The sequence below is a fragment of the Cydia fagiglandana genome, chromosome 6 (assembly GCF_963556715.1).
Source record: "Cydia fagiglandana chromosome 6, ilCydFagi1.1, whole genome shotgun sequence".
NCBI lineage: Eukaryota > Metazoa > Arthropoda > Insecta > Lepidoptera > Tortricidae > Cydia > Cydia fagiglandana.
Window position 1 is genome coordinate 5,732,287 of NC_085937.1, and position 24,293 is coordinate 5,756,579.

The 24,293-nt window shown below is 37.0% G+C and overlaps 2 protein-coding genes and 1 long non-coding RNA gene across 3 annotated transcripts in view; 2 read left to right on the forward strand and 1 right to left on the reverse strand.

The window, feature by feature from the left end:
- LOC134665045 (U4/U6 small nuclear ribonucleoprotein Prp31) overlaps positions 1–6,876 on the forward strand; it is a 32,847-nt gene extending 25,971 nt beyond the window's left edge. The window contains exon 9 of the mRNA XM_063521828.1: positions 6,684–6,876. Within this exon, the coding sequence (XP_063377898.1) occupies positions 6,684–6,794 (111 nt within the window). The 3' untranslated portion in view covers positions 6,795–6,876. The remainder of the gene's footprint in view (positions 1–6,683) is intronic.
- LOC134665058 (uncharacterized) overlaps positions 1–21,057 on the reverse strand; it is a 144,040-nt gene extending 122,983 nt beyond the window's left edge. The window contains exons 1-2 of the long non-coding RNA XR_010098336.1: positions 20,725–21,057; positions 3,774–4,068 (exon numbers count right to left, since the gene is read on the reverse strand). This is a non-coding gene — a long non-coding RNA (uncharacterized LOC134665058). The remainder of the gene's footprint in view (positions 1–3,773; positions 4,069–20,724) is intronic.
- Positions 18,629–24,293, forward strand: part of LOC134665042 (cerebellar degeneration-related protein 2-like) — a 119,540-nt gene continuing 113,875 nt past the window's right edge. The window contains exon 1 of the mRNA XM_063521826.1: positions 18,629–18,975. Within this exon, the coding sequence (XP_063377896.1) occupies positions 18,900–18,975 (76 nt within the window). The 5' untranslated portion in view covers positions 18,629–18,899. The remainder of the gene's footprint in view (positions 18,976–24,293) is intronic.

A 24,293-nucleotide genomic window follows, 5' to 3' on the forward strand; every position in this document is an offset into this window, starting at 1 on the left:
AATCCTGCGTAAAAATGTCAAAAATCGAGGTTTCGTAGTCCTCTTTTTCCTCCTCCAAATCTTAACCAATCGTAACCAAATTTGGAAATCTGAATGATTATGAAATTATCTGTGTCGGACCGTTTTGCTTTTTTGGCTAATTGATATCAGTTTTGAATACCACGCCTCTCATTGCGGTATAGTCAATTAGGCCATTTTGGCCATTTTTGAAGGGCTCTAGCGCCTTAAAAAACAAAAATATCAAAAAAAGCAAAACGGTCCGACACAGATATTGACAATATTAATCTGTGTTGAAAAAATCATTGCTCTAGCTTCAAAAACCACGGAGGAAAACGAGGACTACGTTTGTATGGAGGAATGACCACTCCCGTTGGCTCTTAAGACTTTCACCGTTTAGGTGCATGGTATTCATGCCATCGGCGTCGCCCTTATGTTAGTGCATAGCTTGTATTGCAATTTGCATAGTGTACGGACAACTTTATCACAATTGGTGGTGTAGGAATTTTATTAAAATGCTGTAGTTACGAGTATATTAATATTAACGCTGGCTTGCTCATATGGCCCTTATAAACTGATGAGTTATTATACAGGGCAATGATTAGCCGTAATGCTTTTTTAAACTTGTTTAAAATATATATACATATATTGGCTATACCTCACCACCATATCACCTAGATATCATTTTGATGTCACAAGGTAAATTTGAATTGGCCTCCAGGTATTAGGTATAGGATTTTTTATTTTAAACTTTCGCGTTTTGAACACATATTAACTCACATTATAGACGGGTCTAACGAGAATTATATTCAATTACCTTGATTTACCGACGTTTCGACACAGGTTTCACTGGTCGTGGTCGCGGCTGACTGATGTCCCAGCAAAATGTCAAAACAGAGATTTGTGCATCTACCCGACGAAAAAAGCCAAAGTTACTTAAAGCCAAAGGATCTATCTTCGGACGGGTGCGTGGATATTGTGAGTGTTGCGTGTCGAACTATTGACAATAATTAACATTATGTGTGGTGGGTGGTTTGAAAATGTGATGTCTACCCCAAACTTTTCCATACACTTTTCGTCGGGTAGATGCACAAATCTCTGTTTTGACATTTTGCTGGGACATCAGTCAGCCGCGACCACGACCAGTGAAACCTGTGTCGAAACGTCGGTAAATCAAGGTAGGTAATTGAATATAATTCGCGTTAGACCCGTCTATAATGTGAGTTAATATTAGGTATAGGATTCCGACAAGTGTTTCTCTTACCCCATCGAACCTTATATAAGTACATTCCGGTTCCAGCCATTAGATTATGATCATTTATGCAAGAATTACTTACTACTTTACTAAAACGCTTATCCTTAATCCTTACGTGGACTAGCCATATATGTAATTTTTCCAATATGGTCAGAAACATATTACGAAATATATACGATGCTCATTAGGAACTCGCAAGGCAAGAATTTAAGATAAGGAGAGAACTTATCTCACTCAAAATTATGTACGTAAACAAAGGCTTTGGTAAGAAAATTTCAGAACTTTCGAAGAGCGATACTGGGAATCATAACTATCACATTTTTGACGTAAAATGCTTAAAAGTGGCGACAATTAAGTATGTTTTTTTTAGTTCCATTCTATTTAATTTCTACTATTTTATATCGCACTATAAAACGTCTAGAGTTAGACCAAGAAAAGTCTGCAGCGATTTTGATAGCCCACGCAGTGCAAGTGTTATTCAACGGTATTTTAGACGTCATCATTTCATAGAAGGTTGACGTATAAAATAACAGTTGCACTGCGTTGCTTGTTTCTTGGTATAACCAGGCGTGGCTCACTCCGCGATTTCCTCGCTTTGCTACAGGTAGCTAAAAGTGCATCCTTTCGGCCCCAATTTTGGGGTTTGCCATAAGCCGCGCGTGGCGCTGTCGCCACCTAGCGGCCATATCTGTGCTGATCGTAACAGACGCGTTTTGTTAGGGAGTGAGTCTTCTGTACCTAGTACTATTATTTATTCTGTGGTATAACTCTAACAATTTAAATAAGCATCATCTATCAACATTTGTCTATTAAAGCACTTGCCTCGTCAGGACAGAATGAGCCACGAGCTTACGGTTAACCATAAGCACTATGGCTAATGAGTTCTCCCGTTAAAATGATAATGTTTTGTTCTTTCAACTAACAGCTGTATAGAACTTACTTGCCACGGTTTGATAAAGTTACGTTAAATCCGTCAATACAAATAAAAATATATTTTAAAACTCGTCTAATTTACATTCACAGTGCCATATAGGGCACTCCATCATACGAGTACCTTTTAGTATTTGTTGTTATATTTATAGCGGCAACAGACATACATCAACTGTGAAAATTTCAACTGTCTAGCTATTACGGTTCATGAGATACATTCTGGTGACAGACAGACGGACGGACAGACAGACGGACAGTGGAGTCTTAGTAATAGGGTCGGTCCCGTTTTTACCATTTGGGTACGTAACCCTAAAAAAGTATGCCAGAAGTTGCTTCAGTTTCTCTATGGATATTTTCTATTATATTACATCATACATAATCCGTTCCCAGGGTGTAGATACGTGAGAGATTCATAACCGGTCCGAGCACTTATGTCATTCCATCATATTCCACGTCAAGATAATTATTCTCTTCCCGCATTTAACCCAACCACATCCCAACAATCCGACGTAAAACCCACGCTTATAACATATACCCATTCCGCCTTAATCGACCACAACCACACCTGTGGTGCAAACGACCAGTCTATTCACAAAACATTGTGTCTGGAGTGTGAGCGCGTTACTTGTATTACTTAGAACTTTGAGAATTATCCGGTTTTTCATAAATATTCTATTCCAGTGGTTCCCAAAGTTGACTGGGCTCACGTAACAAATACTGCCAAATTCGGGACCCACCTCTTGGCGACCCATAGTTTGGGAAATGATGTTCTATTCTTTTTATCCTATTAAAGTCTGAGACACGACACGAGTCGAGATTATTTTCTTAAGAATAGGGCGCTCTCTCTCTCTCTCTCTCTCTCTCTCTCTCTCTCTCTCTCTCTCTCTCTTCCCCTCTCCCTCTCTCTTGATGAACAGCTTGGACGTTTTAGCGCGATCCGTGCTTTGCGGCTTGCGGCCTCTGGACCTATAACGATCTATTCTTGTCACGCACAAACCAACTACACAGAATTAGATATTTAGCTATCTGTACTTTATGAATACTGTCCCTAGCTGCAAACTGGGGGCTATTACTGCCCTCCGCCCAGCGACCGACGTCAGCGACCGTTAACCGATGGCAATCAGCGAGATTGCGGCCGCCGGCGCGCGCTGATGTTCAGTGTGCGTCGGATATACCTTCTTCACTGTCGCCATCAGATATCGGAGCGGCCAAGGTGTTCACAATATCTGAACAAGCACGCTATCGCCCTGACAATAGAGGCGTGTTCAGATATATGTGAGCGCCTTAGCCGCTCCGATATCTCTGATGGCGACTGTATCAAAGAATGTACTTTTATACAAAAATTTGCATGATTACATATCTTAATACCAGTCAGCACCTATTTTATCGGTCACCTATATATGTCTTGCAGATATTATATTAGAAAGGTGGACCGAGGTTCTCTACTCGCCAGGAAATATGTTCAAGAAACTGTGTATGCTGAACAAAAATGTTCGCCGAGCTATCCTGTAAAAAAAGCGGCCAAGTGCGAGTCGGACTCGCCCATGAAGGGTTCCGTAACAGCAAGTAACATAATAAAATTGGGGTTTACGGTTTATGACGTATTAAAAAAGAACTACTTACCAAATCTTGTTCAAACCAATTTTCGGTGGAAGTTTGCATGGTAATGTACATCATATATTTTTTTTAGGTTTATCATTCTCTTATTTTAGAAGTTACAGGGGGGGGGGGGGACACACATTTTACCACTTTGGAAGTGTCTCTCGCGCAAACTATTCAGTTTAGAAGAAAATGATATTAGAAACCTCAATATCATTTTTGAAGACCTATCCATAGATAACCCACACGTATGGGTTTGATGAAAAAAAAATTTTTGGGTTTCAGTTCTATGTATGGGGAACCCTAAAAATTTATTGCTTTTTTTCTATTTTTGTATGAAAATCTTAATGCGGTTCACAGAATACATCTACTCACCAAGTGTCAACAGTATAGTGCTTATACTTTCGGAAAAAAGTGGCTGTGACATACGGACGGACAGACAGACAGACAGATATAAGGGTTCCGTTTTTTTGCCATTTGGCTACGGAACCCTAAAAACGAGAAATAGTTACGGCGGTTTTGAAGTCAGATAACACTGCAAAACAACCGGATAGCGAAACGTTATATTATATTTATTTTATTTATAGGATGAATAGGTAACTAAAATTAATAGCCGCGTGTTTATAATTAATTATGCTCCACTTATTTAGACATTAATAAAATAAACAAACTTGGGTAATTGTCTAGTTTTCAGCTCGAACGTTTTATATGGTCCGTTGCTAATGAGAGCAAATCGTTGTAATCATCTCAAGCGCTCATATAAAGTAACACATTTCGCACTGATGTCACGCTTTCTTCGTTGATTTCACACAATTTTTACAAAATGTTAACATTTTGAAACATTTCAAACATTTTAAAATACGGTGTGTTAATGTTTTTCCCTCTAGCTCTCAATAGTGACGCATTTGTTGTTGTAGGCGTCGGTAGGCTCCGGTATTCGCTTATATCTTACGATAAGCCTAGTCGCATCCATACTTGAAGTCGCGCTTGACGTATGGAGAATGGAGACACGTGCTTTGTAAGCGGTCTGGATACAACCAAGGAGACTAATTATCTTCCGCGCATTATCCTGACTTTTTGCCACGGTTCACGATGTTTTCCTTCACCGAAATGCGAATGGTATTTATCAAATGATATATCGTACATGAGTTCCTAAAAACTCATTGGTACGAGAACCTTGCAACCCTGCGATTGAAAGTCGCACGCTTTTACTGCTAGGCCGCTAGGAAACCAGCGCTCTACAACCAAGAAGACTAAACAACTAATAAAAAGACTAAAAGTGTTACTTTTAGTCATCTTACGGCACCTAAGTTAGATCGCGTGTCATGATAATTACTCAATACAATATAACTAGCAAAAAACTGTCATGCTGAGCGCGAATGAAGCGAGAAATTTACTAATCATTGTATTGAACTGGCTTACTTACTTAATTAGATGTGACGATGATAAACGCTTGTGGTCTGCCATACAATCAGGCCATGTATCTATATTCTCAATGGAGCGCGAGCAAGAGTGAGTCGAGTTATGGAGCATCAGACCGGTTGTCATTCGCTCTTGTTCTGATTCTGGCCAATCTTTTGATTTCCTCAGAACGCATTCTTATTCATGCAGTTGGCTGAGATACGTAATTTTAGGCTTTCCTCTGCTTCTCGTCTCTTCAGTCCTGCTTTCCAAAATGTTTGAGAAAAGTTGTGTTTTTTCTCTTATTCTAAGGGATCCGAATCTCTTTCGTTCATAAATATTTCAAAGACTCATAGACTCATCTATGGCCAAAGAAATTTCCCATTAATAGACAATAATCACGGTAAACATTCATCTTAATTTTATTCAAGAAACTTACTTCTTAGACCTTTGTATATTTAGATCATCTATTCATCATTCTAGGGATTCGAGCTTGCCAATCGCTTCACTATCGTAGTACTTTAATTTTTGCCAAATTGAATGTTGGTGATGACTACGAAACGAAACCGTCATCAAAAGTTTACTCCCACTTTATCAAAAAAAACTACGAAATAGATTGAGGAGTTTAGAACCAACCCAACAAAGAATTAGGCGACACTTAGCACTTATTTTATCACCTAAAGGCATAGAACGGCTGTGGAATAGCTACATATTCTAAGCTTACAGGCTCTGGTGACATCAACCAAGGCTCATATGGTGGAGGTGCTGGGAGGAGGACCCATTTACTGCTTAGTTGGCTATTTTGAAACCAGACGCGCGTCACGCGCGGTATGTTAGAGCAGTAACACCAAACAGGCTCCTACACTTGAAACAGGCGTTCCCTCAAGGCAATAAATTATATTTCCCATTTGGCGTGGCTCGCAGTATGTATGGGAGATGATGGTTTCTAATATGACCTGAAAACTTGAACGACTAGCGCCTGACCCTAAAGGTTAACGCGCTTTGCGGAGGCATTTTCCTTAACCCAGAAACCTGGAGGTATTTAGTCGTCAAATACTTATATTATTTCCCTATGTAGTTCCGGTTCGGTTCGGAGAGACATTATTTAGGTGTTTTACGCAAATAAGAAAAGGTGTCAGGCTGGTTGTGGCTTTTCCATGAAAATGACTTGGAGATTCTTTTTTTGTTTTTAAATATTGAAAACATATTTGTTAATCATTATCGTGTCTTACTTGATGATGATCATCATTATTAGCTGATAGTAAACGGTGACCAGTGTATTTGAAAATCCAAGGTTATTGGGTACATCATATTCCCCGCTCTTATAAGTATTTACACATTAGAATTCGCTGTTGATTCTCAACAAAAATTTCGGACCTAAACACAAATCATTCTTCTTAATACAGTTATTATTGTCGCGGGCTTCTATAAAAAAATCCCCATACTTCCCTTGGAAAAAATATCTTTTAATGTATACCTACATATATTGTGTTTGTTCCAGGGATTGGAAATCGTGAATCCTCAAGCAGCAGAGACGCGTGTGAACGAAGCCAACGCCAAATACTTCTCGAACACTTCGGGATTCTTATCGGTAGGGAAGAGGACAACGTGAGTTATGCCAATTTGATCTCAATGTGCTGTGCGATTAGGGTGAAAGTGGAAAGTCGTGAATAAAAGTATTTGGTAAGTTTAAACTTTTTTCTTTTTTCCCCTAATGTATACCTAAATTTAATATCAAAAAAGAGTATATATATATCAGTGTATAATATTTCAGTCATCATCCGTCAAGTCTCGTCGCCTCGTAATCTTGAGTGCTATATATACGAGTAGGCACTGAATACCTGAAATGAACATAATTATAACTTATTACGTATTAGCTCAAATATTTAAGAAATTTATTTAATCGTATGGCATGCATCATGCATGATTAGGTAACCAGAGTACAGCTTTGAGGTTGTTAAACCAGGCAACTACGTCGGGTGTCAGGGCATCCAGAATATCCAGATCCTCAGCTGGGCCAGAATAGGAGTAAAGAGGGCAGCGCCGTTATATGTGCTCAGTGGTTTGTTCTTCGCCGCGAAAATAAGAAATAATCCATGTTAAACTTAAACATGAAGATTAAACTTGTCTATATGTTACAACGAGGCCCCATCAGTGCGATGCGTTGCTTCGTGTTTTACATGTATATATTTTTTATGATATGTCACATTAATGCGTTACGCCATGCAACGCAACGCACTAAGAAGTTGACGTTTCATATTTGTATTCAAACTTGAATTCTATCATCCAGTTCTGTTCTATAGATGTACGAAGGGCACTTCTATTTTGTTACCTGCACCCATGGTTAACGATGGGGTTAAAAATAGAACATTTCATAAACATGTTACTGAAATGTATCAGGGTCAGCAGGAAAACTTGGCATACTTCATGTAAGCAGTCGATGGATACAAAGTAATACAAACCTAAGATTCCATTCGGCGACTAACGATTCCATTTACATTCGATAATAAATCCCAGGCCACGCATAGATCTCATATTAACCTTTCCATCGATCATTTGGTAACGCAGGGCGAAGATAAATAGTATACGAAGATATCGGCCTAGAAATGAGCGGGAGTGACATATACATAGTACAGTCAGCAGCAAAAGTTACTAAGCGACTGAGGTGTTCGTAGACGAACTAAAGTCACCAAACATAGCCCACCGGATTAGCAAGCTGAAGTGGCAATGGGCAGGCCACATTACGCGCAGAGAAGATGGCCGATGGGGTCGAAAAGTGCTCGAGTGGAGACCACGCACTAGCAAGCGCAGCGTAGGACGTCCACCCACAAGATGGACGGACGGACCTTGTTAAGGCCGCCGGAAGACGCTGGATGCGGGTCGCTTCCAACCGGTACGAATGGAGGTCCAAGGGGGAGGCCTATGTTCAGCAGTGGACGTCTTATGGCTGAGATGAAGATGATGATGATGAGGGGTTCAAAATGACCACAGCTTTATTAAGAGAATTGTTCAGGTCATTTTGAACGCCTCACCAGCTTTGCTTCTTTTTACCCGTTATTGTACGCTATCAATACAATCCTTGTTAATTGTTAGCCGTACGAGAACCGAGTCCCAGAGCTTCGTACGCAATCTAGTAAAAATAAATAGAATCTAACAATATCCACAGATCCACACTACGTGGCCCATAGTAAACAATCACGGCTTCACTTATAATGTACGTAATACTGTCTAAATACACAGTATAAATATTTAATTTTAGAGAGGATTCGTCGAAATTAGGATTAAATGACTCAATAATAAAAGGATGCCAATTTATAAAAATATTTAAGATTTTATTTAAGATTAGATTTTTGGTGTAGTTTACTGATTGACCCAATGGTTGACTGGTAGAGAATGCCTTAAGGCATTAAGTCCGCCATTTGTACATTTTGTTATCGTGCAATAAAGTTTAAATAAATAAATAAATTAATTCAAGTAACAATTTTAATAAAAATAATTACTTGCTTAAAAAGGGAGTTACTGTTTACCTCTCGTGTTATTATTGAGACCCAAGCAAGCGATATATTCCGAAATTTAAACACGAGTGTAGCAAGTAATTTTAAATATGTGTCCATGCTGTGTCCTAGATAACCAAAGCCTAGGTTTGGCAAAGCAGCAACTGTTTCGCAATGAGCATATATAAACTTAGAGGCACATTTATCAAGTTGTGTTTGAAACATATGCCCATTTATGGTTAAGCCAATAAACGTACCGTGAGAATGGTTACCGTTACACTCTAATGTGTTAAACCTAGGTCGAATGTAGTCCCATCAACTGAGAGTTTTGTAACAACAATATTCTTTCCGTTCGCAATTTGATGGAGTACCTACTTAGAATAACGTAACAAGGCTTACTCAAAATATAAAAACATAGTCCCAAAATATTTTGCTAATACGTCCAAATCCTAGTTTGGTTTTAGAACAAGGAACTTTGTCTTATTTAATAAAAGTTAAAATTAAATCCTATCGCGCGCGGCGTCTTCGTAAAACTGGCAAGAATGCACGAAGATTGATATTAACCTCCTGCGACCCCGAAGCAACTGTTTGGTTTTTGAAATTGGAACCTTTAGTAACAAAATAAAAGTTCAAAATGGATTTTGGAATATGTACAAAAAATTGTACGCAGAGACTTAGGAGGTTAAGATACTTCGCGCGTTAATCACGTCCTTGGCGATCAAAGGGTTACAATTGCAAGATGGCAAAATATAATATAAAAGCAGTTGTAAACAGAGACTAAGGTGAACTTTTTTTTTTTCATCCCTGGGATAAGGAGTCGAACTTGGAGGATAATGTGCATAACTGGTAATTTTTTTACAAAATAATAGGCAAGCCGATAGAAATTGATTTCTACGAACGCTCCGCAATTGTTTCATTGGCCTATCCAATTTATTGTAATTCTAGCAAAAAAGGCACGGCGAGAGAAAGGCGTCCTCTATGATCAGGGTTATACCACGGTCACTAGCCTATTAGCTATAAAATTTACTCTTGTGTTCTTATCATCTCGAAACGCCTTTTGTTGCGGTCGCCGTAAATTGAATAACCAAGTTAACATCGTTAGATCTGATCTAGGCTGTAATTCCAAACGAACGAGAGCGAACCAGTATTAAAGCTTCTGACGGTCCTGCTTGCAGTCTGGAAAGAGTAGGAGGCAGCCATCATGCTAGAGAGAGAAAGACATATGTACATATGTGGATAATATTACCACGGCCGTGTAAAGAGCGTTAATTGTTGATTATGCGTAGTTGTTAGGGACTAAATTCACCTTTGATGTTTAGATAGTCAATACACGGTGTGTTATGTGACCAATATTATTGTATCTCTGAAATGCTTCTTTTCAATGGACATGCAAGTCACTTATATACAAATCCTTTACGCAACTATCCCGACCTTATTTCCTTTCATCCGATGTGATTTTGATGAAAAGATTAAAAGCAAATCACTTCCAATTACTAAATAAAACATTCAATTAAAAATGTTTCCAACCAAAATATTGAACTGCGTCCTACTTCTGGTATTTCCTCGTATTTCGATGTATCTAAATTGCGCAAAGAGATGCACTGGCCGCTTAGATCTATTACTAAACACACTTGCACACAATATGGCACATTCCGAGCGTTTAGCTATTCGTCACGGCGCGGTGTTATGAAGAAAGGGCTATGCATGTTTAACTCTAATAGTTATTATGTAACATGTTTTATCCAGGCAATGAGGCACGGTGTGATAGTCTTGAGAATAATCTTTAAAAACAACTCTACAGGCTCTTAGTAAGTTGCATTAAATTAAACAATCATGGTGTGTATTTTATAAGTTGTAATTAGCTATTTCTGGAACCCAACCTTAAAGGTAAAATATAAATGCGAACAATCTGAAAATAATGTATTTTGAAAATCAAAATCTACTCAGTTTAGAAATGGTAATTTTCAACCAGCCTTATTAGTACATCTGTGCCACTGACTTTCTAACCGTTATTGTCATTGTGATTAAATATATGACATACACCCTATGTGTTAAAGAAAAACTCAGAAGTTAAGATATATGTGACGAACTGAAAGCCTACGTGAAAATAACAACTTAGATGTCCTTATTTTTGTGACGATTGAAGTGTATATGTTTTCTTGGACACCTTGCCCGCTCAGGTATATCTGCTGCTGACTGTACACTGTACAGTGTACCTATCTGAAAAACAATCTTGTAGATCGTTTTGCCACGAAACACCAATCCACCAGCTGATCTAATTTCAAAACTTCAATGGAATTAAAAACTCATAATCATAAGTAGTAGTCCGATGGTATGTAAGTATTTTTTCGCTCTGTTCAATTGCCAATCAATTCATACTCCATAAACAAAATATTGGTCTATTTGTAACAAATAAATTTGAACATACGCCAAAACCCCCAGGCGTGTTAAAATATTTCAGCTTCAACTACCTATTTAGAATATTTAGATTCTATCTATTATATCCGGGCACATACTGTATAAAAAACCGTATAAGGTTTTACTCTATATAGTTATCGTTCTTCGACATTAACTTATCAAGGCTTTGCGAGAACCGTGGATAAAACTAACCATATCCTTTAATGCCTTCTAGGGTAGGGTTGCCATACGTCCCGGTACGCCGGGACATGTCCTGGTTTGAAGCATGATGTCCCGGTGTCCCGGCCCATAAGCAAATTGTCCCGGTTTATAAATCATAGTTATTTAGTAGGGGGCATTGAGACAGACAGACGGCCGGACGGTCAACAAAGTGATCCTATTTGAGCTCCGTTTTTTTCCTTTTGAAGTACGAAATCCTAAAAATCTACCTACTATTATCTCGAAAAAATTTCGCGCTCGCTTCGCTCGCGTTTTCATTTAGGTACCTACATTATTTGTGACAGTCAAGTTAAATTTTGGTACACATATATTATGTCAATCTATAACCCGAAGACGGACATGTAACGTAAATAAAATGAATTTTAAACATAGAGGGCACTTATTGGGGGGTAAATGAGACACTTAATAAACAAAGTTTTGCAAACTATATGGTGTTATATATCAAGTGATAGAGCTGTGGGAATCTCAAATATATTTTATTAATAATTTTAAGATTAATAGTTTAGAAGTAATATAAGTAAATAGACAAAAAATTACCACTTCCCCTCTTTATCTCCGAAACTACTAAAATTAAAAAAAAAATACTAAATAGTTCCTTACCTATAGATGACAGAAAAACCTATTAAAAATATGCAGTCAAGCGTGCGTCGGACTTATTACTTAGTTTTTGATCGTGCCTTACGGGTCTTTTTTAAACATTTCACTCACGTTTCACATCAAAATATACATTGTTGAAAATTGTGTAATGTACGGAACCCTTGGAAGGCGAGTCCGACTCGCACTTGGCCGGTTTTCGTTAAATGTCCCGGTCTGAGCCCCCACACTTATGGCAACCCTATTCTAGGGTTTTCTAAACCCGCAGATTAAAGATACAACATACTTATCTAGACTCTGTGATACTGATACCGTGAACGTGATACCATAGAGCCGATTGGGTCTGCTATAGGTAGTTTTAAGCAAAGGGTATATAATATATAGGACAGCTTTAAGTCAATAGACAATTTTATTGATTTTGATATGTACTTATTTTATTTACCTATACTATGTGGTTTTGGTATATGTGGTCATACTGAATAAACTTACGAAGTTAAGCCAGAGAATGTTGCTGATCCATAAAAACATTGACATTTGATTCGCCGATATGTACGATCTTTTTGCGTATTCGGGTTGGCCTCATAGTAAAAGTTGTTGAGTATGACCTGATATACCAAAACCACACTGTATAAATAAAATACATAGCACCATCAATGAAATTGTTTACATCGGATATAATAAAATCACTGTAAGTATGTAAGAAATAAATAAACAACCAACTATTTAGAATATTTAGATTCTATCTATTAAGCCCGCTCCACACTCGTGCGCGAATCGCGGCGCGAAGCCGCGAACGCGAGTCTGGAGTCGATTTCGCATATCAGCGAACTAGACTCCACACTCGCGTTCGCGGCTTCGCCCGCGATTCACGCGCATAGTCTGGAGGGGGCTTTTTATCCGGGCACATACTGTATAAAAAACCGTATAAGGTTTTACTCTATATAGTTATCGTTCTTCGACATTAACTTATCAAGGCTTTGCGAGAACCGTGGATAAAACTAACCATAGCCTTTAATGCCTTCTAGGGTTTTCTAAACCCGCAGATTAAAGATACAACATACTTATCTAGACTCTGTGATACTGATACCGTGAACGTGATACCATAGAGCCGATTGGGTCTGCTATAGTTTTAAGCAAAGAGTATATAATATACAGGACAGTTTTAAGTCAATAGACAATTTTATTGATTTTGCTATGTAAGTACTTATTTTATTTATACTATGTGGTTTTGGTATATGTGGTCATACTGAATAAACTTACGAAGTTAAGCCAGAGAATGTTGGTAATCCATAAAAACATTGACATTTGATTCGCCGATATATAAGATCTTTTTGCGTATTCGGGTTGGCCTCATAGTAAAAGTTGTTGAGTATGACCAGATATACCAAAACCACACTGTATAAATAAAATACATAGCACCATCAATGAAATTGTTTACATCGGACATAATAAATTCACTGTAAGTATAGCTGGTCAAGCAAATCTTGTCAGTAAAAAAAGGCGCGAAATTCAAATTTTCTATGGGACGATAACCCATCGCGCCTACATTTTTCAAATTTGCCGCCTTTTTCTACTGACAAGATCTGCTTGACCAAGTAACAAATAAATAAACAACCACTCCTACCAACCTAAGTATTAAATAATGAAAAGGCTTGGTATCGAACTGCAACCTTGATTGCAAATAATGCACAGCGCGGTGTTTTTCGAAGTGTTGATTGGTGTTTGTTATCAGATTACTATCTAGGTTCTAATTACTAGTTCTTGTTCGACCGTCCGTTTATTTATACCGTGTACCGTGTCCGACTGATACATTGACGTATAATATCTAAGGACGGGCCTTACGGGCACTAAAAATGGTACTAGTTCAGCGGTGTTACTCACGAATTCCATAATGCGAACTCATCAACCAATCGCGCGCGTGATGCGAACTCATCAACCAATCGCGTTGTAGCGGTTTCACACCGCTGTACTGGCCCCCGTTATGCCTCATTATTATTGCCCGTAAAGCCAGTCCCTAGATATATATGTCAATGGACTGATACTGTTTGTGAGTGTAAATTGACTGCGGAACTTTGATTTATAATCGAGGTAGCTTTATCAAGGCTGCAACCTGTTTATTAGTGTCCATTGCGTTACAGTTAAAACAAATAACGATCGCCTACAAATTATGATTTATGAATGAAGCACTTATTAGTAGACCATCGTATTCAAACAGGTTATTTTGTGCAGGCGCCTAAAACATTTTCTAGGTAAGTAGGTACCTGTTATATTTAGTGTTCGTCGTTTTGAATTTGGTGTAAAGTATACGCGGCGGAACCATCATATCCATATAAATCATGCCGCAAAATTGCATGAACACTTTATGTAGGTATGTATAACGCCATTCATAATGAGTTCATGCGGTATATTCCCATAAATATTAGAACATGCATTTTATAGAAGAGGGTTTTTCAGATATTTGTGAATATTTTTGCGGCTCCGATATATCTGATGGAGGATGACAGGTATCGAAGAAAATGCTGGCCATATTAGTTCTGACTAACCCGACTTGTCAGTCGGATGTCGCGTTCGGTGTATTCAAAGCCGTTGCTATATCAAAACCCGAAATTACCCCAATTATTTTAAATCACCTTCTAAACCTAAAGATCGTCAGTGAAATGCGTCGAGTTTCGCCAACGACAGGTCCGGGCGGCGCGGCGCTCGCGCATGTTTCATAATATTAACGTCCGCGTAACTTCAGTTCAAGGACGTCGACCGTGTTACGCTGCTATATCATGTCTCGTGTGTCCACAAGTCGTTTATTGGGGTGTCTTAAAAAATGGAGAAAGTTCAAATAAGAGATATGTAATTATAGGGAGGCAAATTAAATTAATTACTAAATTAATTAATTATTAATTACTAAATTATATTAATTGACGAAGCCTGCGCTGTGGATCTGAAGGTATCTATTCTGTTATTATTGTTTTTTTTGGGTCTATAAATCAATTTTATTACTAATTAGTGTAAAATATTGTAAAAAATGAAAAAATTACATACCTGACCAGTTAGCTCAATTTAAATGATAACATTTTTACGAGTATCGTAAATCGAGGTTATTAGTAGATAAATAATTAAATAACACTTGTATCCGTAATATTAACTAAGATTTATTAAGATAAGAAGATAACCTAGATATCAAGGTTATATTTTAAAGAAAATGCTGCTTTTCTAGTTAAAACTGCTCATTCTAGTTAAGAAAGTTAATCTACCAGCTAGTTATACCTACTACCTACATAGAATATCTAAGGCGCTATCTTCTTACTCCTCCTCGCATCCTATACTCATAAGAGCAGAATAATCAATAGGGTATATAGAAATATATATATGTACCTACCCATAGGGCTTATTTTAGTGTTGCGTTCCCGATGGCGAGACAAATCGTCAGTTCGCCATTAGTAAGGTTACTTTTTTCTGCAAGTACCTACCTATTCCACAACGTAACAGATAATTATACTTTCTTATTGCAAACTATCCGTACTTAGGTAAGTGATCACTAAGCATACAATAGATTACGTCTACGTTTATCTTATTGTATGGTGTATCACTTCAAATGTATCAAGGGTCGAAAGTCGCGACCTTTCAAACAAGAGTAGGTATCTAAAATTCATTAATCAAAGCTTGCGTGACCGCTTCCAGCATTTACCTGCAATTGTGCTAAAATTACATGAGCTTGGGTGTTGTTACAATCTCTTACCGAGAACGGGTCAGGCGGACCGGTATGAATCGGTATTAAAGCTTAGCATTATTGCTAACTTTAGCAACTTTGAAGCCTGAACTTCTGACCATTAGTAAATAATACAAAAAAAAAATCTAGGAACCATTCTCCTAGCCGTGTAGGAACAGTCAAGTGTAAAAATATGGGTGTACACATTATACTCAAAAATATGTCCCATAGCTCATATGTCAGCGAAGTAAGAACTATGGGACATATTTTTGAGAAGCTATATGCACCCATTGTTTTACACTTGACTCTACTATTTTTTAATCCATTATTATTCAACGTGGAAAACGTATTGAATAGTTGTTACAGATCTCGAGTCCACGCTACACTGGTTAACCACAGAACTGGATACACCCGCGCCCGCGCATCCAATAGAAATAATTACTTACAGAGCCTTGCCGGATGAAACTTTCTTAATAATTAAATTGTGCATTACTTTCGAGTCTAATGACGGATTGCTGTTATCCAAGCCGGAATAATACAATTAAGTGGATTCTGTTTCATCACAACGTTTTGTCGTGATCATATTACAGAGCAACAAAGTAAAGGAAACTGGGGTAACTTCAGACAGAAGTGGGGATACTTTGAAATATATAAAAATGTCAATGCGGCCTTTTTATTTGAGAACTAAAAATTGGGGAAATATCCTTTTAGTTTAATAACATTTTATCGAATTATTTTAACCTCTAGCAAAAAGGCATCCCATCGTAGGCGATATTTCTCCAATTTTTAGTTCATTCATTCATTCGTCATTGTGTTAAAAATATTTATATGACAATTGAATTAAGTAAATTTTAAATGCAGTAGAAATTATTAAATTTGGTAGGGATTTGAAGATAATATATAATTTAAATAGTTGTTTTTTTAGTAATGCATAAAGCTTCAGAGCAAAATGTTAAATCACAACGGCTGACATGAACTTCGATTAGATTACATGTTATGGAAATTTCTCACTACTTCCCTAGGTACTTTCCGTAAGTTACATTCAGAAACTGTAAATTTATCCCTTCGTTGTGCTTTAGCATATATTAACAAATGGGTACTTACCTATACATATTTCCATGATTGTATACGTCTTGCTGTTTGCTCACGGTCGCATAAGTGTTAACTTTTATGATTAGAATTCCCTTGACAAACTACTTATTACAATAGGCACATATTAATATACGAGTACTGTAACATTCAGAAGAATAGTTATGTTTGAAATAAGTGACATATGCTTATACGTACGAGTGAGTATGTCGTTAAAATTACTTGGTATCTTAAATTCTTAATAGTCTACTGTTTTACCAACGCACAAGAAAACCGTCAATAATTATTTATAAACTTTAATCGCGTTATTCATAAACGCGTCACTGGCCTGAAATTAGCTATGAATCTTTTGTCTTTATCTGTCATTTCAACTCATGTATTTGTAAGAAAGGGATAAAATATAGTTTAATTAAATCAGGCCCGTAAAGTTTTATGAATAAGGGGGTAAACAATTAAGGTCCTAACAAAACTTCCGTGACACACAGACATATTACACAAACGGGTCTACCGCGATATAATTTCATTGTTTTTACCTTTAATTCCGACGTTTCAGCTGAGTTGTGTCGTGGACAATAAACATTAAACTTTAACGGGTAGCTGCAATTTCTTTGTCGGGGTAGACAAAGAAATTGCAGCTACCCGTTTACATTTTTATAAACTAATTTCGGGTAGTTTAGTGTTGTTTTATTAATATCTCCGTTGACATTTGTTGGGACGTCAGTCTTTCCGTGACCACAGCTGGTGCAACTCAGCTGAAACGTCGGAATTAAAGGTAAAAACAATGAAATTATATCGCGGTAGACCCGTTTGTGTAATTGAATATGTGTACAAAACGCGAGAGTTTAAAGTGTTATATGAATATATTGACCCGTGACCCGTTCTTAATATATTTAATTAAGGTCCTTTCTCCTTCGAATGCCGGTAAACATAGACTACGGCCCAATTCGAACAATGCGTGTAAGGTATCACAGATCACAGCGATAATACCGACCTGTCAGTGTCAAAAGTTAGGTTAGGTTAGATTAGGTTAGACAGGTCGCTATTGTATCGCTGAGACGTCTTAAAAGCGTTGTTCGAATTGGGCCGTTAGTTTGCACTTGAAATGCGCGTGGGCTTGCATAAGCCTAAGGACGGCTCTAACGGCCGTTCTACGTGCCTCGAATTACAAAACCCGTTAAAAATGCCAAATAATAGCATTCCAAACTTAGACTTCGTATTACAACGTTTATTGAAACAGTTTTAGTTTTTAGGGCGTATTAGCATTAGGACACTGCTACTTTTGTTAATGAAATGGGGTCCTACCCACGTTCATAATTCAATGCTACCATCTTACCATTATTTCACAACTAACCTTTAAAATCTCATGATGACATGTCACTCTTGCCCCGAGCTCTTGCTAGTCGTCAGGCTCTGAAATGCAAATACGAATTATACATTTACACTGTTTGGCGATAATGACAGCTACATATTATGAGGTAAGTGCCAAACATACATCATGCCTATATATAACAGCGGCAAAAATCCACTTTTGAGAACCCAAGACTGAATGATAATAAATAAATACACACATCCTTTTCTGACTACGGATCGCCAAGAAGGTAGTCAAATTCAAGCAACATCCTATTAAAACCAAGATAACATCCTCTAAAACGCTTGAAATATGCTTGGAATGCAGAAACAAGATCTTATCAAATGCAGCCTGCAAACCATTCGCGAATCCGCTCCAATTCCTAACAATCACAACTGTTGTCCATTGTGTAGCTCAATCCAATATTACGTGATAGATAGATAAGACGACACACAAGAAAAAAAAAGTTTTAACGGTTCGGTTCATTGAAATCGAAAGAACTCTGAGCGCAGGAACTGGTTCCGAGCGGCATCCCGAGACGCCCGCACGGTTGCCGCGCAGTGCTCTGCTGGCCGTTTGCGCGCGTGCGCGTACATTCGAAAATCGAACGCCCACACGAGATTGCCGCGGATTCCTTTTATTTTTTAAACTCTATAAATTTATGCGCAGTGTGTATCCTGCCAGTACCGTTTTGTTTTTTTTTTATTTCTAAACAACCAGTGTTGTAATCTAATTATTTTAAAATACCTGCTGACCTTAGGGACAGGTTGTGAACTGCAACTGGATGTGAACAAGTGTTAGTGCAAGCTGAATATTATGTTACTGAGTGGACTGGAAGTATAGCCGTTAGCGATGGCAAGCTTCAACGACCTCTCCTTCGACTGGGAGTCGCTCTGCCAGGAGTGTCCTGAATGCTGGACCACATCAGGTAAGATACGAGTAAGATAGACTAACACGAAGGTATTAAACACAGGATCTACTCGTAGAGAATAGAATAGAATATATTTTATTTGTATAAAACTTCTACTTTGAAAATGTTTAGCATAACTATGCAACTGCAAAAATATATATCGACATTTTTTTTGTGCATTGAAAAAAATACCCTCAAAATGTAATCATTTTGAATATGTTTTTTTTTACTTATATTAAATAGTATTTATATAAGTATATTAGTATATTATATTCAGTTGTATGCAAGGGTGGCACCCTTTCTCTGCAGCTGACACTTTACAAAATCCGATAAGGGTAGGTATCTATATTTTAGATACGATTTTTACATGCAGTTCCTATCACAATTAGCGTAGGTAGGTACATATTATATATGTATAGCATTATGTATGATATGATACAATCGTACTAAACACGGTAGAGGCACCAATGACGGGCACTAATGGTATAATTAGTGGTGCAATTTGATTAGTTATCAATAATAAGCTGTCAAATGAAACATATACGTAAGTGCTTACCACGCACGATAGCATAGTCTAGGTAACACCAGGCATAAACATTAAACGGTCTGCGGTTGAAAATATTATGAAATATTAGCTTGTGTCCGCGACTTTTTCTGTATACCTAACTATAATTAGTTAGCTACGACTTCCATGGTAAATTTAACTCCTTTTCAACCCCTTAAGGGATGACTTCCGGGATAAAAACTTTTTATCTATCGCGGGTACTATATTTACTATCTGCAAATCAAATTTCATCCAAATTGGTTCAGCGGTTAAAGCGTGGAGAGGTAACAGACAGACATACAGGCAGTTACTTTCGCGTTTGTTAAATTAATGATATTATATAGATATTATTTAATATATTTTATATTAGGTATTCAACACCTTAGTGTATCAAAAATTAGTGCAACTGGGTCATACGCTCATCGCTCATACGCGAAATTAGGATGTGATTTGCCTTTCCGGTTCCTGTTAGTTCCGGACTTGGAGCATTGATACCCACATATTTTGCACGTGCCATAACATTATCGGAAGTAAGTAAACTGCAAAAATGCCTACCCATTTTAATTGAATGAATTCCATTCATACCGTGCCTTGATGTTTTTACAAGTTTTATTTAAATTATTTTTTATTTAGGTTCTATTCTTTTTTTTTCGGGTTTTGTCATGCATGTCAGGTCTTAAGGTTTTTTAGCTAACTATAAATGAATTAATATATTATTATTCGGTAAAATAATATATTATTCGGTTTTTAAACAAAAATAAAGATTTGCTTAATTTTTGACCTTTAAATACTGTGTTTATTCCGGAATACAGGTCAAAATGTCGGAAAGTCTGAATTAAACATGTAATTTTCTAGGTCTAGATAATAATAAGTAATTTTCTAGCTAGAAATTCATAATACAGCCTTCAAATCTACATTGAGTCGATTAATTAAAGGTGAACTAGATAAATAATTCATATTTTCTTGAAGGTCTAGATTCCTACAATGAACTAACTGATTGCCTGCAAAATAGTATTGTTCAAGAATAAGAACTAACTCTCGTTGATGTCTATTCAAACTTGAGCGTACATTAGTTCCCCAACATAAGTACCCACGCCATACTCGCCATACTAGCTGCATGCATATAAGTATTATAAAAAGCGGCCAAGTGCGAGTCGGACTCGCCCATGAAGGGTTCCGTAACAGCAAGTAACACAATAAAATTGCGGTTTACGGTTTTTGACGTATTAAAAAAAACTACTTACAAAATCTTGTTCAAACCAATTTTCGGTGGAAGTTTGCATGGTAATGTACATCATATATTTTTTTTAGTTTTATCATACTCTTATTTTAGAAGTTACAGGGGGGGGACACACATTTTACAACTTTGGAAGTGTCTCTCGCGCAAACTATTCAGTTTAGAAGAAAATGATATTAGAAACCTCAATATCATTTTTGAAGACCTATCCATAGATACCCCACACGTATGGGTTTGATGAAAAAAAAATTTTTGAGTTTCAGTTCTATGTATGGGGAACCCTAAAAATTTACTGTTTCTTTTCTATTTTTGTATGAAAATCTTAATGCGGTTCACAGAATACATCTACTTACCAAGTTTCAACAGTATAGTGCTTATAGTTTCGGAACAAAGTGGCTGTGACATACGGACGGACAGACAGACAGACAGACAGACAGACATGACGAATCTATAAGGGTTCCGTTTTTTGCCATTTGGCTACGGAACCCTAAAAAGTGAATACTTTTGTTAAGGCACCGATTGTACGACTTGTGACTCTTGTGAGGTACACGCAGCATATTGAATAAACAAATAACTTCATAGACTGTTTATTTAGTGTGTGACCTCATGATGTATGTAATTTTAGTCACTTCACCAATCCTACGGTAATATGATATGTAGTTAAATATTTATTTGTTTTAAACTAATATGAGATAGTTATGAAATATATGAAACCAATTAGGCAATTAATTTGTTGGGTTGGATTGTTGAAATGCGGCTGAGGCCAAAATAAATGTAGATCTAAAGTACGTTACTTGTAAACAATAAATAAGTATCTCAAGATTTATGATATTTTCGCCAAAATTTGATCTGTTTTAAAGCTAGAATGCTGCAGTGTTGTTAACTTCAAGATATTTTTTAGAGACTGTTTATAAAGAATGAGATATCTAAGGGTCTGTTTGGATTAAGTATGTTCATTGTTCATGCGACTGGCAAATTCATAATAATGTTTATATCCGAAACAGTATTTTACTCGGATTAGTTTTAGGACCTTTATGTTCACTCTGTCTTTTGTCTTTCACGTCTTTCGCGATGTAGACATTGTAGACTAAGAGCGATATAGGCAAAATGTTACACTAGTCAATTTGCGTTCTAGACCGTCCGCGAATACAATTGTAGCTGTAAACATTGTTGTCATAATAGTCATAAACTTACCTAAGATAGGATATTTTAAAATTACGTTGAATTATATACCTAATTCGGTGGGAATATTGCTCGTCTTGAGCCTTCTATAATATGTTTGCTGTTGACTCTTCGATATAGCGACCGCGACCGCACTAGCGGTACAGCGGTTATCCAATGTTTGCACTTGGTGTTGACGCGGACCGGACACGCTTTCGGGCACCGCTTGCTAGCGGCCAAGCAGCCATGGATCATAAACTCTATGATTTCATAGCGTACGATATGATAGATTATTAAAAATGGTGGCCGAGGCAGGAATCGAACCGGCATCTTCATCTTATGTGGCTAACATCTTGACCACTAGACCACACGGTCACTTCCCGTTCACTTTTGCTTTAATATTAAAATTTAAAAGGCTTCTTTTGTGGGTACTAGCCGATAATATAAGTATATTTAATATATAAATTATATAGTTATATATACATACTCTTATACAAAATATCTATAAATCGGGAAAAAATATTTGTGAAGAACACACAAATAAATGCCCTTAAGTACCAAGATTCACCAAAATAAAAAATATTTAAAAAATAATTTGATTTGTTCCCTAGATAAACACTGAACAACAGCAAAGTTGTGCTCTGCTCTGATCATTTTGCAAACTTCGCCTTCTTGGCAGCTTCTATTGCTGATGTATTTTTCAATACAAGCATAAATATGCATCATAGATAGTAATTATAGATGTTATGGCTATAAATTGCTCCGAAACGGTTTCCTGCACTTGTAAAATTTATGATTTTAATTAATATCTTCGCGGTGAATTTCTTTGGTCATAAATGTAGCATCAACACTTTTAACTGCATAAAAGTGATTCAAGATAACTAGTTCTGTATATTAATAGATAATAAATACCAATTTAAAGGCGAAAGCCTTTCCTACTACTTCTCTTGATTTTTGCGTGACTTACAATAAAAAATAAATACTTTAGGCCTTAATACAATTCCATTGTTATCATAATGATTGTTTTTACTTACATGTTTATAAGTTTAAAGCACAAACACACACATGTATACTTATATGCATGTTACAAATTAAAACTGATTAATAAGTAACGGAATCAATTAAAATAAGACTAATTAAAGTTCCTTATTTTTTTTATTTATCCTTTCACATTACCCATTCAGTTCCCAGGATCAAATGTTAATAAGAACAAAGAACAAGTTATGACCACACATATGTAAATCCGTTTAAAATACCTACATACACATGTCTCAATATATGGTTGCGATTGCTCTGCTGATTAACCAACGGTACCAGTATGCCTACGGCGTATCCGGATACCATGCACCATACCGTGGGTGACCAAGGATAACCAGACCCTATATTCAAATCTAACAGAACCATGGTCTATCTATTGACATTTTCGAGTAGGTATTACAAATCCCTTGGCGTGATTTCAAAACATAATGTCAATTATTTTAAATGTGACTGCGGATAAGTATTTTTGGTGATTTTAAGGCCAGTACGTCCAGACGGGAACAATTTTTCACAAATCTGATTAAATTGTCTGATCAAATCAGGTGGTGTGGACGTAAACGCCAATTTGGCTCGCAGATTATGACGGATATTACCGATAAAATGGAGGTGTGCGTGGATGAGAACGCAAGGATACCATTGTGTGATGCTAGATAGTATTCTTAATTAGTTTTCGGATCAAATCGGTCGACTTGATCATCCCGTCTGGACTAGCCTTTAGGGTGATGTCCGGACTTTTGTTAGGATTATCAATTTTTTCATATGGCAACCCTACCTTCAGTAAACAGTACACATAATTTATCATAAGAGTGGTCTCACACGGTAAATTGATCACCGGCTGTCCACAATCAGTGCGGCAATCATAAGGCCAAACAGGTTGGTCAAGTTATGATTTCGAAACCTTTGATTCTAACAAACTCCTACGGAGCACACTATTTATTATCTTTGGTTCATTGCCAGCAAACCTACGCGGTACAAAGCTGCAACATGAACATGACAACTTGAAAGCATATCTAAATTATCTAACTGTTTAATGTAACATAGTTTATTGGGTTTGATTAAGTCAGTTAACATTTCTACGTTTTCGTGTCTATATACCTAATTAATTAGTTTGGTTTATGTAACCATATCATAAAATTATAAGCTCCTTTTCAAAAAGCTCCTTTTTTTTAAGCTTGTGTCAGAGGCCAAGATCCTCTTTGGGTCACTGAGCCAGTGATGTACGTATGTATGTATGTATGTATGTAATAAGCTCCTTTTATAAAGTAATCGGTTTACGAAAATACTAAATTCATGTCTTTGGCTTTACCTGACTTCTAGCTGATTAGTTGATTACGATTATTTTATTCAACTGTAATT